At 35.5% G+C, this 16,533-nt stretch overlaps 1 protein-coding gene across 2 annotated transcripts; it reads right to left on the reverse strand.

The window, feature by feature from the left end:
* Positions 1-939: 939 nt before the first annotated feature.
* On the reverse strand, positions 940-14,803 carry LOC132293325 (serine/threonine-protein kinase CTR1-like). 2 transcript variants are annotated; one of them, XM_059790763.1, is made up of 16 exons: positions 13,906-14,773; positions 9,346-9,647; positions 9,107-9,251; positions 8,720-8,823; positions 7,646-7,854; positions 5,632-6,063; positions 5,434-5,474; positions 4,910-4,978; positions 4,684-4,784; positions 4,478-4,562; positions 4,168-4,266; positions 3,220-3,288; positions 2,992-3,123; positions 2,162-2,256; positions 1,854-2,060; positions 940-1,361 (listed from the first exon to the last, which is right to left on the reverse strand). In XM_059790763.1, the coding sequence occupies exons 1-15, from the start codon at positions 14,539-14,541 to the stop codon at positions 1,952-1,954; spliced, it is 2,628 nt and encodes an 875-aa protein (XP_059646746.1). In that variant the 5' UTR covers positions 14,542-14,773; the 3' UTR covers positions 940-1,361; positions 1,854-1,951. The 2 variants fall into 2 exon arrangements, with proteins under 2 accessions (XP_059646746.1, XP_059646747.1); XM_059790764.1 differs by lacking the exons at positions 940-1,361; positions 1,854-2,060; positions 2,162-2,256 and adding an exon at positions 2,281-2,478 and having other exon boundaries at positions 13,906-14,803.
* Between the last annotated feature and the right edge of the window lie 1,730 nt (positions 14,804-16,533).

The following is a 16,533-nucleotide window of genomic DNA, read 5'->3' on the forward strand; positions in this document are numbered from 1 at the left end:
TTATGATATTTTAGATGTGTAATCATATAATTAACAAAATTTATGATTAAACATTTTATTATGTTTAATATTTTTTAAAAGTTTTATCCTGAATGTACTTTAATATGTATTTAGTCATTTAATTTATACATACACCCCGACTTTGAAGCCCAACAGATTTGGTAATTAACTTCTTCTTTTTTTCTATTATAAAATAGATTTAAAATGGAGCACTTTATACCATATTCTTTTGATATTTGTAATTTTATTTTCCAATATGAGAATATTAAAAGCATCTCCAGCAATCTATTAAAATAATTTATTTTTTTTGTTAAGATATACTGTCACGTTACTAATATGTAAAATTGTTATTTATTTTACACAGACACATCATCATGTTTCATTTCTCCTCCCTATCAGCATATTTCATTTCTCCTTCCTATTTCTCATTTCATTAAAAAATCAAACCTATATTAAGTAGGTTTGTAAAAATTATGTAAGTCCTAACATAACAGGAATATATTTTTACTCTTTAACTAAAAATAATAATCTAAATTTTTTTGTGTAAATCAATCATAATTTACACAAAAATATACACACACAACTTGGAGATGCTCTAAAACTTCATTCAGACAATGTTTGTTAAACTCAACCCAAGATTGACTTTTTAAATTTTGCCGATTACGAACTCGATGCAAGTTCATCATTGAACACATCTTTAATACAAGTAATTGATACGAATGAAGATTGAATATTTATTAGTCATGTTTATGATAATTTACAAGTCTTGAATCAAGTCAGTTTTGACCCAATGTAGGAGACATTGTGAGTTTAAGTTCTAATGTTAACATTGTTAAGAAGTTAGACATGCTAGAAGTGTCTTTCGGTTTGAAAAATTCCTTTTAAATATGTTGGGTGATGCTAATTATTTATTCGAATTTTGAATTAGATTACTACTAATTAGCAACACAGCTTCACTGTTGCATTGACTGAAAAGTAATAGGTACACATATTAATGAAAATTCCTTTATCTACCTCATCTAACCTTAAAAGAGTTTTATGCAACAATTTCAGAGAACACAAATTACCTTTCAAATGATTAATACAATGCGAAGTCTAAAATGCCACTAGAGTTGATCCATGTGAAGCTGGTTCCAGTTATACTAACGCATACATACAAAAATACTGTGAACAGAATGCACAAAATCTCCATGCTGTCTTTTGAGAAGATCAATTGACAACGCAATATTTCACAGGAAAACGCAGTAGGAAATGCAGATATTGATATTCTGTAGGGGCTACGGCAGCTTCTTGGATCGCAGAAAAAATAATTATTCCTACATCCTGAGAGGCAATTTGAACAGATATGTACAACAATAATCCTGTAAAAAATCATATAAAAATAAATCATGAATTTGAACACAGATATTATCAATCGACCAAAAAATATAACCAAAAATCAATAAAAAATACTTAGAAAATGGCAAAGAAGTTGTACATCATCTGAAGGACTCCAAAAATCCTAAATTAAACCAACGGTTAGGCCATGGCAACTATAATGTCACAGTCCCATCTGCGTGGTATGTGCCCTACAACCTAGATATCAACTTAGATACATCCCCGGCAATTCACGCGCGTGACTATGAGATGAAGCTTAGTTTCAGGGTTCAGGCCATTTATCATAATGATGCAGTTAAACTTCATTTAGTGGCCATGTTTTTATACTGTACTATTAAACTTTTAAAATGGGAAAGGGAAACTGTTCTAACATTCCAAGTTATCCAATTCTTTCGCAGTGAAATATAGCTACGAAATAGTGGCTTACAAACAATCTGTTGAAAGATTTTATGGAGCCAATCTGCAGAGATACACACCTGAGTTATATGAGCAGCGTTCTCCGCCAAAAATCAGAAACATGAAAAGAATGTTATATATATGCACAACAAAAACTTTCCAAGTGTTCTGCACCATCTCACGGGAGTTGTGGCATGTTTGCATGAACTGGTTGAGGGGTGGGAGGTTTAATTAATGGCTTTAAGGATTTCATGATACTGTCAAAAGAAGGACGTTTCCAGGGCTCACTGGAATACAACCAAAAGATATGTTAGTAAAAAGAAATATCATATTGAAGGAAAAGATAAGACCATGGAACTTGATAACTGAAACTAGAATTTTAACATACTTGGCCCAGCATGCCTCGATCATGGCAGCTACTTCAGGATTTAAGTCCCGTGGAATCTCAAGTCTTTTGCACTTAAAACCAACAGCTGCTACCACCTTCAATTCAGTATAGATTGAAATACTTATCAAAATTATAGCTCGGCACTATTTTACATGCATCCGAGTATGCAAACTTAAAAACAAATAAAAAGTTGGGATGAGACATGGTGAAAGAAGAGTAGAAAATATGAGTTTTTGCTCAATGATTTTCATGTGAATTTCAGCGAAACATTGCTTGTGCATCCTTTACAGTATTCTTCACACAAAGTAGAAAGTAATCTGCAACCAATTATCACTGACCACTTAGAATCAGACAATGAACACATACCTGTACAAATAATAATTTCACAACCTACCCTTTGATATTATAGAAACCCAAGTTTTTTGCACAGAGAAAAAACAGTAATGCATTAACCATGCAAGTGTCGCAATATTACTTCAACTAAAAGTAAAGAGTTTCGGGATTCAGTTGCAAATTCATGTGATATCATCTTAAAAGTGGCAAAAAGGAAAAATATGTACAGCTCAAAATTGTAATCATCATGCTGCTAAGCAATTTATTTTAGTTTCTATAAGTCATCCATTTAAGTTAAGTTCTTTAATAGATTCAATTTTCTGTCATTTGACCTCATTTATACCTTGCAATAATGTTCTCAACACATTTTCATGGCCGCCAATATATCCAAGTCCCTCACCAAATGCATAACAAATTCATCAACCACAACCACAACCACAAATATCTTAAACTCTGTTTCCAGCATTTCAGCAATATATAACTAAAATTATACAAACCTGTGCTGGATTCAAGTTTCCCCAGGGTTGTTGCAGTGTTGCCAGTTCCCATAAAATCACACCAAAGCTGTATACATCGGACTTCTCATTTGATGGTTCATCACGGAGAACTTCCGGTGCCATCCATTCAGGCTGTTAAACCAAGGAATTGAGAAAATTTTATTGTGTCAGAATCTATCTCTCTATCAGAAAATAAACATATATGTCGTGATTAAGTACAGAACTCACAGTTCCTGCTGCAGACTTTGATGAAAGAAACGTGTTTGCTTTTAGACGGGAAAGACCAAAATCACAAACCTGTATTAAAAGAACATCAGGAAGGACTAATGGCATTCTTGGAAAGAGGAACACAAACTTCAAAAAAATATAGGACCCAACAGTAAAGGAAAAACAGTTGGAAGTGGAATATCAATCATTAAAAATATAAATTATAATGCATTAAAAATTTTGATGCAGTTTTAATTGAAAAATGTAAATCAAAACATATTTCCACTTCAAAATGAGTAATATTTTATAATTACCAAAAGAAAAGTAGTATTTTATAGAATTGTGGCAAGTATTCATTTCAATTACTAGAAGAAAAAAAAAAAATTCGTATCACGGAAGCATGAGAGATTTTTTGGGCACGACAGTCACATGGCAAGATCTACATGGTTCAGCAATCAATAGTGCACCTTAAGCAAGGGGAAAATAATATAAAAACAGCATGTTATTGTTTGGCCGATTTGTTAACAAAATAACCCATGTTTGAATTACTAGAACCTAAATATGGCTGACATATTACATAGATGAAAAAGAGATGATGTAATAATGTCAGGTACCAAAAATAAACTCATCATCATAAAAATACACCTAGCCTAACCCCGCCACCAACTCACCCATAAACCACAGATTCGCAGCCACAGGTGAGCAATAATATAACTGAAGATTCAACACTACCTTGACATTCATAAATCAGATCTTACTTTCTAGCAGTCGTAAAAATATAATGTGTACGGATTTCATGATTCTCATATTAAAGGTCTATCCAGTGTTTCCCCTCACAGGCCCCGCGTAGGTAAGACACGCAGAATAATGCCTTGCTGATTCCCTTCACACCCCCACATTTTTAGCTAAATCCACATTAACCTCAAAACAATAACTGAATTTATTTTGACAAGAGATGCTTATTCTTACCTTCACTGTATATTTTTTGTCAACTAGAAGATTTGGTGATTTCAGATCTCGATGAACAATAGGAGGATTGCGTTTGTGAAGATAATTCATTCCTTTTGCCTATATAAGACAGTAGCAAATCATTAAGCCCAAAACAGTGTGAAAGTACAAATACCCCCTGAATGTAACCCCCCCAAAAAAATGACGATTATGGTTCTGATGATTAAGCAAGATGCCCATAAAGAGGGGGAGGGGGAGGGGGAGGGGGAGTTGGGGGATATGATAAGCAAAATGTGTGGTGTGAGTGTATTAGTAAAAGTCAGATACATACAACATCATAGGCCATACTTAAACGACGCCTCTCGTCCAACACTTCCCTTGCACCAGGTTTATGCAAAAGTCTATACAAACTCCCTCTGTAGTTTAATGACAATAATATAGTTAGTTAATCAGTCAGAATTTCTTAAGGTACTACTGATCTCTGATTTTTCTATAATTGATAGTAAGTAGCTGGAATCTAAGGAGACATTACAAAACCTTGATAAATATTCTGTTACTATGGACAAGTTTGGTCGCTGAGTAACAGCACCCATAAAAAGAACGATATTTGGATGCCGCAGGCGTTTCATTATTGCAACCTAGCAAACCGAATCAGCAGAATAAAAAATTAGCAGTAACAAGATTTTTTTTTTTAAAGAACTCTTCAATCAGCTAATATTCCACAAGTTAACCCAACTCATCCAGAACGTTAGCCCACGCTTACCTCCCTCAAAAATTCTGTGAATCGCTCTGCGTGAAAGTCTTGTTCCATGAGAATCTTCACAGCAACATCCTGAAAGTTGCAGCTTTTTATAAAGGGATTACACCCTGAAACATTAGTCAAATGATATACTAATGTTCTGGATTAGTCAAATGCCAACACAGTTCAACTCTGAAAATAAGATTAGGTGATAACCGTGGTATGGCAAAGGCACAGAATAGGGATTACACCCTGAAACATTAGTCAAATGGAACTTAAAAAAGGGCTTATAACAAAAGTAGCTATTGTAGAACAATCAGACAAGAAACCAAAGGAAGTTTTTGAGTTGCAAGTCAAGAATGTGAATTGCTCCACTTTTATCGTTGATCAATATGAACCCCGTAGCAATAGCAAACACATAGTTTTCTGCTATAGATAACAATAAGATAGTGCCCAAGTGATATACTAGCGTACTACTACTAATCAAACAGATGTCTGTGCATGAATAAGTTTCAAAATTGATTTAGCAAAAAAGATGAATTACTTACCGAACCATTCCATTCAGCACGATGGACAGTACCGAAAGAACCTGAAAATCCATCATATTGTTTCAGTATATCTTTTCTACAAGGTAATTGACTTCATTCAATCGTGATAAAGTTACACTGCATCCCTTATACTAAAAACACCTATCATATTTGCACTGGCAACGTTCTTACAAGTTCCAATTTGGGAAGAAATATTACCGGCACCAATTCTCTCCTTCAGAACAAGATCACTCCATGGAATGTCAAATTCTTCCACGTCAAGGGCAACTTCTCTACTTGGTTTACTTGGAACCAGTTGAACTCCCTCAATGAACCTCGAATCTCTAACTGTGTCTACCCTCGTATCAGACAAGGCCATTAGTGGTTGAACATCTCTATGCACGACTGGTGGTATCGGCTTTAGAGGGACTGGATCTTTGGCTATGTTTTTTGAGTTTATGATATTATGAGGATTAGGTGATTTGAACTGCTGTAAATCTCTATCACGAGCAGTTTGCCAGACGACTTTTTGTTGCGAAAGTAAACGAGAAATTTCATCGCTGTTGCTTGAATCAGGCACAAGGTTATTTCTATCTTTGCCCTTCCAATCAGGATGCATGGAGTCTCCAGCATCTTTATCGATAACAGTACCTGTGATATTTTCGGAATCCTCAAAAACTCAATATATACCAAATATAGGCTAATGATGTATTAACTAAGCCTTTTAGTTCAAGTAGGATATAACTAACAAAAGTAACATGAACTATCTTAATTATATCAGACTAACTTGTACAAATCCACAGTACCGTCAGTGGAATTCTAGAAGGCAAGTGTTTTATTGTTTAATTGTCTACTAGGTGGATCTGCCAAAATGTGAGGATTATAGGATTATCTGGCTTTCAAGAGAATATTGTTCCAGTAAGTCAAATTTTGGGTCCCGAATCCCCATATATTTACAGGTTATTTCCCCTTATGAAAACTAATTAAATTGACTCTTTAACGTCCAAACTGCAGAAAAAACTAAAAATGTATGGTGATAAATTGAGTTCATTGTCCATCCAGCAACAATCCTCTTAGAATGCTTTTGAGGTAGATAATGACACAACTTAACCCCAAGGGGGTGGAACCATTGGCCAAGTACCTAGCCTAAAAAAGTTGAGTTTGATTCTCCCCCCCTTGAGACCAGCCTCACAGGGATTCTCCCTGGACTAAAATTGGCGCATGGCATTGGAACCTGCCGTGTACTGTGAAGAATAGTCCCACCTAAAGGGTGGGATCCCTTTGGTGTGAAGAAGAGAGAGAGAGAGATAGAGACATAAATCACTAGAGACCCATTATTTTCAGTAATTTATGGTCCCCACAAGTACAAGTCGAAAAGCAATAAGTAGTTCCCTCATAGAATATTTAGATTTTGACTTCTTAGAAAAAGAAACCCCAAAAAAACTTGACTATTGCAACAGCAAAGATTTACAATAAAATTTACATATAAACTGTTAAAAAATTAAAGAAGTTAAAATGTATTGAGCATCTGTAATTGTTAAACTACTACATTGCAGGTCCACCATGGCAAATCTGATCCAATATAAAAAAATTATGCGGACCAGTGCTTACCCATAACAGATCTGGTCCTCCAAGGACTCGGACTCAAACCCAACACGTTAGTGTTCATGTGAGCTTTAGACCTTGCACGACAATAGATCAGGCCCAAGCCTCGACCAAACCCAACTGATCAGAGAAACATACCGATCAAAGGTACTGGACAGTAGTTAGCATTGCAATCCTAGCGCCTCCATTGCCTAAGATTCTCGCTTTCTTATTTATATTGTTAAATATGAGTCATATGACAATGTTCCATCTCTAGAATGAACATATTGATGTAAGGAAAAAATTTCCATCCCCTTTGCAGAGTGAAAAATAAAGAGGAAGTTGCTCAGAGAACACAAATGTATATTTATAAATATATACTAAATCAAAATCCAAACCAATGTTCCATAATAATTAAAATTGATTAAACTTTTCATCTTCTGTGTGGATAAATGCCAGTGGGGAATTAATCAAATGGCACATAATAAAGGCAATTCTAAAAGATATAAACAGCTTAGCTATTACATACTATCATGAAAAACTGTTTATAAAAATAACAAAAAAGAAAAAAAGAAAAAGTCCAAAGATATGAAAACAAGTCAGCATATTATGGCAATAATGTTCAAAAACTAGAGAGATTAGAAATCACCTGTGGAAGAATCATCAAATACAATATTGAGTGATTGGCAGTCCGAAAAATACTGTTTGGCCAGTGACCTAAAATCAATTGCAGGTTCAACTTGTCTGAACTGTGGGAAGCGCAATGGTGATGAAATTGAGATTGAAGATGGACCGTTTAGCAAAGAATTGGGCTCGCATAAGCATCCTGGCTTCCCAATCAAATCAACTAGATACTCTCTGCAATAATACAGATTAAATGTTGAAGATTTTTTTTTTTTTTTTTTGGGGGGGGGGGGGGGGGGGGGGGGGTTTGAAATAAAAGAGGCGGAAAGAAAAAAATTTTGCTGCCAAGACAAATAATGCATGAGGAATTCCCAACTGCCAATCCCCGTCCCCCTAAAATCTCACTTTCAAATATTTCAATAAATAGTTCTCTCAAGTAAGAGCACTATATATTCAAGTCAGATCACAAAATCCAGCTTGATTACCTCAAAACTCAAATATGATGGTCGTGCTACAAAGAGTTATTTGTTCACCCTATATGATTGTTCAATACTCCAACAACTAAATCATATAAAAAGACATAAATAATCTCTCATGGGAATCTATACTACCACGCCAAGCCAACCTTTATTTAAAATGCTAATGTGACATGCCACAGCATTAGTAACTTAAGAAAGTCAGTTGTGCCACATCACGCAGAACTTCAACTATCCACAAGTTTCTGGAGAGAGGAATATAACTGATGGTAACTAAAGGAATGGAGAAATAATGCAAGCAAAGGTGCATGAGGATAGTATGTGTCATTCCTCTAGTGAGCTATAAAAAATAATCCAAAATAGAAAAACATCAACATTCAAAAAGATACTACTTGTGCAAATATTGTCCCAAAATAAATTGCATTATTTTCACACTTTATCTCCTAAATGAACCTTTATTGACCGTGGGAATATAGTTTACAACATTCATAGAATGCTATTTGCCATAGCCACCACCAAAACACATTGGATGGGCATCCAACCTTATATGGTTTTGGGTTCAGTTATTACCAATTCCCAAAATAAAAATGAAATTAAATGCCACAGCAGTTAACAAGGTATACCTGTCAAGCCCAAACCGAACAAGACAAGAAGAAGCATCATCTCTTGTACAATATTTGCAGCCCTTGGCAATTCGACATGGTAAATCAATTGTGTCAGCTAGCACCTGCAGAAATCACATTTGAAATTCACATTAAACACATCAGACAGTACCTTCAAACCAGAGGGAATAGTATTCCTCTCTCAATCAATTTACTTTTATATATATATATATATATATATATGGCTTTTTTATCATGAAGAAAATAAGGGATTGGGTAAAAATAATAATTTAGCACACAGGAAGGACAAAAACTTGGGTGAAATGAAGGTATTAAATACCTTCTACTGGAATGACTTCAAAATTATACAAAGCAAAGTGATTTCACATTATGGAATCCGAAACATACCTTGAATAGCAAAGCACGATGTCTGCAGAGGCCAACAGATAGGTTACCAATTGGAAGCACAACAGATCCCAAACAATCCTTAAGATCATTACTGCATTCCTTCCAGATGGGAACAAAGTCATCTTCTCCAGTGGAAGCTGCACCCCTTGTGATGGCAAGAAAACTTGGTTACAAAACTACAACAGAACAGATAGTTTTGGGATTCTCAAATAGGAGTATAGGAATTGTCAGATACTCACCCCATACTATTGCAGACGAGCTTTGCAAGCTGATCAATAACCTCTTTTGGGGTGATGCAACCAGAGGAGACGCTGCGAATCCTGTTCTGTAGTTCCCTTAAGCCAGGATCACTATGCCGATCAATCAAAATCACTTCAATTGAAGAATTTGTGCTAGGATCAACAGCCTTTAGTGATTCAACTGATGGAATACGGCCACTCTCTTGTAGATCAGTGCATATAGTCCATACAAATGGATCCATCCCACGAATTAAATAAAATCCATCAGGAACTTTGTCGAAGTATGAAAGGCAGCCATTCACCTGAGGAGCATGCACACTAATTATGTTCAAAATATGTTCATCTAGGACAATTTTAATACCCATTAATCTATCTCCGTGTCTCCTTACTTCTACTACGTTGTCTCTCGACTCTCTCATGCAATGATCTACCACTATGTCTACTCCATTTCTTTGGTTATAAAAAAAATTAAAAAGATGGAGACAAGCTAGTGGCATCTTATGTGGAATATCACATAGGTTAAAACGAAAATTCTATAGAACCATTATTAGGCCAACTATGCTTTATGGAGCGGAGTGTTGGGCTTTAAAAAAAGAAACAGATAACAGAATTGAGAATGCTAAGATGGATGGTTGGAGTGACTAGAAACAATAGGGTCACAAATGAAAGTGTAAGAGAAAAATTAGGTGTTGCATCCATGAACAAGAAAATAAGAGAGTAGACTTAGATGGTTTGGGCACATGCACCGGAGACCTATAGATGTGCCAGTGAGAAGAGAAAGTTTAATTTTCATAGAAGTTAAGAGACTGAGAAAGTGATCGAAATTAACGTGGAATGAAGTTATTAAAAATGACTTTAAAAAGTTAAAACACAGTATGTGGGATGCCGGGTAACAGAAAGGAATGGAGACATAATTCATGTGGCCAACCCCATTTATGTGAGAATAAGGCAAGGATGATGATGATTAGATATTTTTTCTTTACAAGAAAACTTGGCAAAAAAAAAAAGGAATTCATGAGCATAATATGGTTTTGTTAAATTTAGAGAAAGCCTATGATGGAAACATAAAAATATAATATGTTGGATTTCACAACAAACAAACAAACAAAAAAAGAGTGAAGATAAATTGAAATGATATATGAAAAGTGTGATAGAACTATGACTATATTAAAAATGACTGGATGAGAAAGAAGCATATTCCCAATCATTGTAGGCTTGCATCAAGGATCGTCATTAAGCCCCTACCTGCGAATGAGTAAGTAATAGAGGTATTACACAATTCGACTCGCTCCTAAGATATGTAGAATAAGATTTTTTTCTCTTCACTAATAGATGGAGGTTCTAAGTGTATTAGGCTAGTTGAAAGTAGAGGTTGACTTGTAAGAGAGGGGGTGAGACAATCAAGCTCATCACAAATGCTAGGAGGTGATTATGCCTGCATTGAGGTATACTACATGCCCAATCTAATAGGATGCCACATGTAACAGGTGTGGTCCAATAAGGTGTTGGCATGTCATGAGGGTATACGTCATTTGAGAGCCACACGATATTTCTTTCTCAATAAGACAAGTTAGGCAGACTTCCAGGGAGGTTAACTCAATAGGGACCAGACTTCAACAACCAGGCCTAGTACCCCTATGATCCGAATGACTAGAGATGGGTCATTCCAATAGCCAAGCACCGACAGAGGCCCCCTAAGTTCCACTCGACCCAACCATTGCACAAAGGTACATTAGGGCGTAGCGGCCTTCATCAAATGGGATTAAAAAAGGGCTAGCCTAATGCACAAAATTCCCGCCCTTGTGGTGTTTGGGTCAAATGTAAGAAAAATAAATAAATTGCATAATCAGATTGGTGCACAACTGAAACTCACTGATGATGAATTGTTTGTATGTGAGGCAGATTTGGCAAACCAAAGTAGTTCATTAAAACCTCGTAATACAGCATATATGCCTATGGAGGTGGCAATGATTTGGTCTGTGAAGAAGACTGATATTGAACCTTGGAGAAATCATACGTATTCATGTGGAGAAAGAAGCGGATTTGTCTATAGCCAAACCTCACCAAAAACGTGTATGTGGAGAAGGTGAGACATAATGAAATGAAGACAAGAAGTTGGTTATGGAGAGTATAGGTTGCGCAGCTGAAGGAATAACCTTGTTGGAAAAAATTATCTCGTTGATAAGGCGATCGGAAATCAGAAATTGTCAAGGCTGAATTTCTTTGAATTGCGGCGACAGTTATTCATCTGTAGAGTGCACGGATTTGCCTCATCCAATGGTTCAACGCCATGGGACTTAGCTATGTGATGTTTCAGGGAGGTTCGACTTATTTCATATTTAAAGAGGACCTTATAAATTGTTCTTGTGGAGAATGCAAGTCAAGCAACAGGAATGACAGACTAATATGGAAGATGTCGCGTGGCATTTGAAAGTTTCATATAGGCTACCACAAAAGCACCACGTTATATGTCACCTCATCAACACGAGTAGCGTAGGCTTAGGTACCCACAACCCCTATATTTCTGTCTCATAATCAAACAAAACGCGCTTTGAATGAGACTAAATGATGTACGTTATCTGCTGATGATATCCTCTTAAATGATGAAATTAAAGTAAGGATATACACTAAATTAAATACTTCTATAGAAACTCTGTAATGAAAGAAGAATTAACCTAATAAGAAATAGAAAAATCCGACGAAGATCAAAGATAAAGAGAGTAGTAAATACTAAATAGTGAGAAACTTCGCCACCTGGTCTCAATTATTTACAAGAAGCAAAGATTGCAGATGATATTACTCCTAGAATTGAAGCATGATAGGTTACGTGGAGGAGTCTAGCATATGACATTATGACATGATATCTACTTATAAACCATTTACTAATAAAAAAACCTAATTATAACCATTCATGCTTTACAAGACAAAGTATCGTGTAACCATCTTAACATTCACATCCTGTTACATTAAGTGGAGTAGTAAGAAAAAGATGAAAGTCCCACACTTAACATGACTTGAAATAATAACAAAAAGACAATAGTGTATGTAGTCTAATAGAAGTTATAACCCTAACTCACACAATCCTTCTAAAGGAGTGCCGCTCTCACGCTCCATGCTCGAATTGGCGCTTTGAGAGCAAATTCTTCCACAATTCACAAATTCAATTTTTTCAATCCTCGAATTCAATTTGTGAATCCTCAAATTCACAACGATTTCTCATTCATTGAATTATGGACAACATGTGACATTTATTATGGATGGCAATTATCAAAATATATCTAGTATTGAATAAAAATGGTTAAAAATGTACAGAACTAAGAATAAACCTACAATATTAAAGAACAAATCCATGCCATATTGATGTCCACTTTATATTGATCACTTTTGATTTGTTATTTAAGTCTAAAAATATTAAATGTGTGTGTGCGCGCATTGTATAGACACAAAAATATTTGCAAACAAATTATATAGATAATTTTAAGTTCTCCTTTATTTAGTTTAGAAGTTTATTGTTTATTTAATTCTTTAAAGTAATGAGTTCATGTACGAACAATTAAACAGTATCTCTTTAGAATCTAAAATAAATATATAGATTTCTATAGTTGCATTTTTTAAAAAAATTAAAAACATACTATAATTTTGTATTTTAATTATTACTAAGATTATGTATCTCCTAACATAGAAGAAATAAGATTTCTTATAGCTCAAACACATTTTCTAGTGCTTATGAAATTACATTTTTATTATTTCACAAATATATAATAACCTCTAGCATATGTACAAGTATTAAAAAATATATATTAAAAAATTACACACACAATAGCATACAAGTGTACAAACGCTCTCAAAGAGCTCCCAACTCCGACTAAATTTTAGATTTTGCGCTCTCCCGCTCTAGCACTCGCTCTCGCTTCCGTTCCATATGTCTTAGTTATAACCCCAAATAAAGTCAAATGACAAAACAAGACATATAACCAAACAGCCCGAATAGTTGGGAAGGTTTTTATGGGTTGAGTTAGAGTAAGGAAAGTTATCAATCTTTAGACATCAAACAATACATTTTCAAGAATTCAAATTTTTTCCTCTCAGATTGCTAAGCAAATTAATGGAATGAAATAGTAAAATTTTTTTTTGATGGGTAGAATGAAATAGTAAATTAGTGTGATAAGTTCCTATGACAATTAAGTAAGAATGTTTCAATGAAATGAAAATCCACAAGTTATTATACTAGCAATTATTGCGAAATTGACAAGGATTCGGACCAAGATATTTAGTTTTAAATTCATACTCACTATCCTTCACAACCACTACTGAACATAACCCATCATCCATAAAACTGTGTTCACTCTCACATCTGAAATATTTGCATATCCATTCTACTAGAAACTATTTAGAGTACGATCATTGAATAAATTCATGGCAGCCTCATTTGGGTAACCAAATGCTCCGCATTAATCATAAAATGTATAGAAAGAAAAAAATTTCTAAGAAGTCTTCCAATATGGTTTGAATTAAAAGAATAACAATAGGCAGTGGAAAATAGAGCACGATAAACCCTACCCAAAATCGATGTGACATAGCCTCTGCTGAAGCGGACAGAGGTAATGATCTTGATGTGGATTCATCCAGCACCGGATTCAAAAAATTGGGATCGTCAGCACAGGTACCTTGCGAAGAAAGCCGAAGAGCCAAAGCCAACTGCAACTGGTAACTCTCCTCCGTCTGCTGCACCCAACTCTTGGACGACGATGACCCTCCGTCGCCACCGCCGCTTGCTTCCACCGACTTAAACCTCAATTCCCCTACGCCACCGCCACTGCCACCGCCAATCTTGAACACATCATCGTGCAAGTGGCCGAACCCGTCAGGATCGCTGGCCGCCATCGACAACGACGGGACGTAATAATCCCCCGAGAGCGAGCTCCCACCGAAGCTACTCCCGCTTGACTGCCTCTGCAGCCCGATCGACACCGGAAACGCCGCCGACCCGATCCGATTCTGCTGCTGAATCATCCGATGATCCGTCAGGTCCCAGTCAAAGCCTCTATCGTTCTTTCCCTTGTTCTTGTCGCCGGACAGAGACTCGTAGTACGAAGGCACGCCGCCGGATACGGCGGAGAACTTCGGCTGCTGCTGGTGGTCGTCTGGAATCTGACTCAGTAGAGTATAATTCGATCGTCTACCGGGTAACTCCATGGAAAATAAGTTGAATTCACAAATTTTGAAACATAGCCATTGTTATAAGTCGGTTTGATTCGTTTCAACGGTTCGTTGAGCTCCTTCCTCTCTCTATAAAATGTATATTTCTTCCTTCCTTCCTTCCTAAATTCTCACTCTAGAGCGCCTTCCTCCTCTTTTCTTGCCGTTTTTGCTTTTGGTTGGTGGCGTAATCGTAATTTTATGCGACTTTTGACGCTTTAATTAATAAATTCTACTTTTATTCATTTAAAATTAAAACTAAATCTTTTAGGTAATAGCCCTCGGGGATTTTGCCTGTGCTGGAGCGGTGATCTCTGAACCTCTGAACCTACCATGGTGGTGGATGGAGCCCACAGGTGACTCCTATATATTTTTTTTTTTAATATTTTTTTATTTTTTTCAATAATTCACACACTCACATATTTATATAAAAGTTTAAACCTCCACCTTCTATATCGATACTATTCACTTATCACAATTCACAACGAGAATAAGTGGAGGAAAAAGATACGGAGTAATTTTTTATCACATTCAACTGTGAATAAAAATCGTTGTCTAGAAATGAGTGTTAAAAATTTTAAGAGGTATTGCATAGAAATTTTTATACAAACTCTTTATCATAGTAGGTAAAGCACTAACCCCGCCCCTAACCACATCCTATATATGTTTTATAATAACATGGGTGGACTTGTAAGTCTCTCTATTTTATAAATTTCCGTAATAAATAATTGAACAGGACTATTGTTAGAAGGATGGTGATTTTGGCACTAAGTAAATGCTTTGATGCTCCACCCTCATTTTTGCTATAACAAAAAGACAATATATATTATATGCAAAAGACATGTAATTCAAAGTGGTTTCTCTCCTTCATATGCATATCTCCTCGAATCCTTCAACCACGATTTCTAACTTATCCCTACAACCACCCCTTTCCCTTTTAAAGCTTCAATTTTGAAGTAGTATTCTTGAGCCTCAATTTTACAGTAGTATTCTTGAGCCTTTTGATTCTACCTTTTCACTGAATCACTGAAAATATTCAGGTCTATTAAATTTGATTCTTCTCTCCTCTATCCATTCTCCTATCTCTGTATGGTTCTCCATTAGCAGTTCATCCACTTCTTTATATATATATATTTTTTATTATATGAAAAACCTATAAATAATCAAATATAAAGCCAATTGTCATAAACGTGTAGAAAGATTTGGCAAATCCAAAGCAAAGTTACATAACTGAGTTGAAACTTCAAATTATCAATTTCATTTACAATTAATTTCATCATGATGTTACTAAATGCCATTCACATCGAGCTTTGAATTACAAATTGCGTGAAATTCGTATCAATGGTGAGTAGGTCCAGTTATGTTATTTGATAAGGTGATTGTGACGGCTGTGTCACCATTTTTATTTGCTTGTAATAAACTCGACGTTTTATCAACAAGTGTGTTTCGTGTGTATTTTTTACGTCGTTTTTTGTTTTTATTCGGTTAGATCTGTTCGTGTTTGGTTAGATCTGTTCGTGTTTGGTTCGTTTTCGGCTTACATGAGCAGATCTGTTGTTTTTCTCCGGTTATATCTCTGATTTAGCTCAGTTTTGGTTTTGTCCCGCTAGATTTAATCTTTTTCACCTTGATTTGATCTTGCGTAGGGTTTTGGGTGTCGGAGCGCCTTGTGACTGTAGTTTTAGAGCTGTTGCCTTGATGATGACTTAATTGACCTTTAGGTCACTCTAGTTTGCTGCGTTTCTCCCATGATGGTTCCATTACAAAGTCTAGGTTCTGTTTTCTCCACAGATCTAAAGTTTGTTCTTCATTTTATTGCTTTGTTTCATAATTTGAAAAAATAAAAAAACATTATAGAGATGAAGAGAGAGAAAAGAGGAGTTTTTCAGTCAATTCAATTTAATAAAAATTATGGGTGGAGCGGTAGAGTATCTCTAATATCACTTTCTTAGAAAGTTTATCAAAAATAGATATTGATTTAGGCTCCGT

The sequence above is a fragment of the Cornus florida genome, unplaced genomic scaffold (assembly GCF_030987335.1).
Source record: "Cornus florida cultivar Cherokee Brave unplaced genomic scaffold, ASM3098733v1 CherokeeBrave_3.0.0_Hap2_Chr02, whole genome shotgun sequence".
Lineage (NCBI taxonomy): Eukaryota > Viridiplantae > Streptophyta > Magnoliopsida > Cornales > Cornaceae > Cornus > Cornus florida.

Coding starts and splice junctions, on each gene's coding strand:
- LOC132293325 (XM_059790763.1), bottom strand. CDS start 14,541: ATGGAGTTACCCGGTAGACGATCGAATTATACTCTACTGAGTCAGATT. Junction 6,064..7,645: donor ATTTGATGATTCTTCCACAG/GTGATTTCTAAT, acceptor AAAATATCACAG/GTACTGTTATCGATAAAGAT. Junction 4,785..4,909: donor TCACAGAATTTTTGAGGGAG/GTAAGCGTGGGC, acceptor TCGGTTTGCTAG/GTTGCAATAATGAAACGCCT.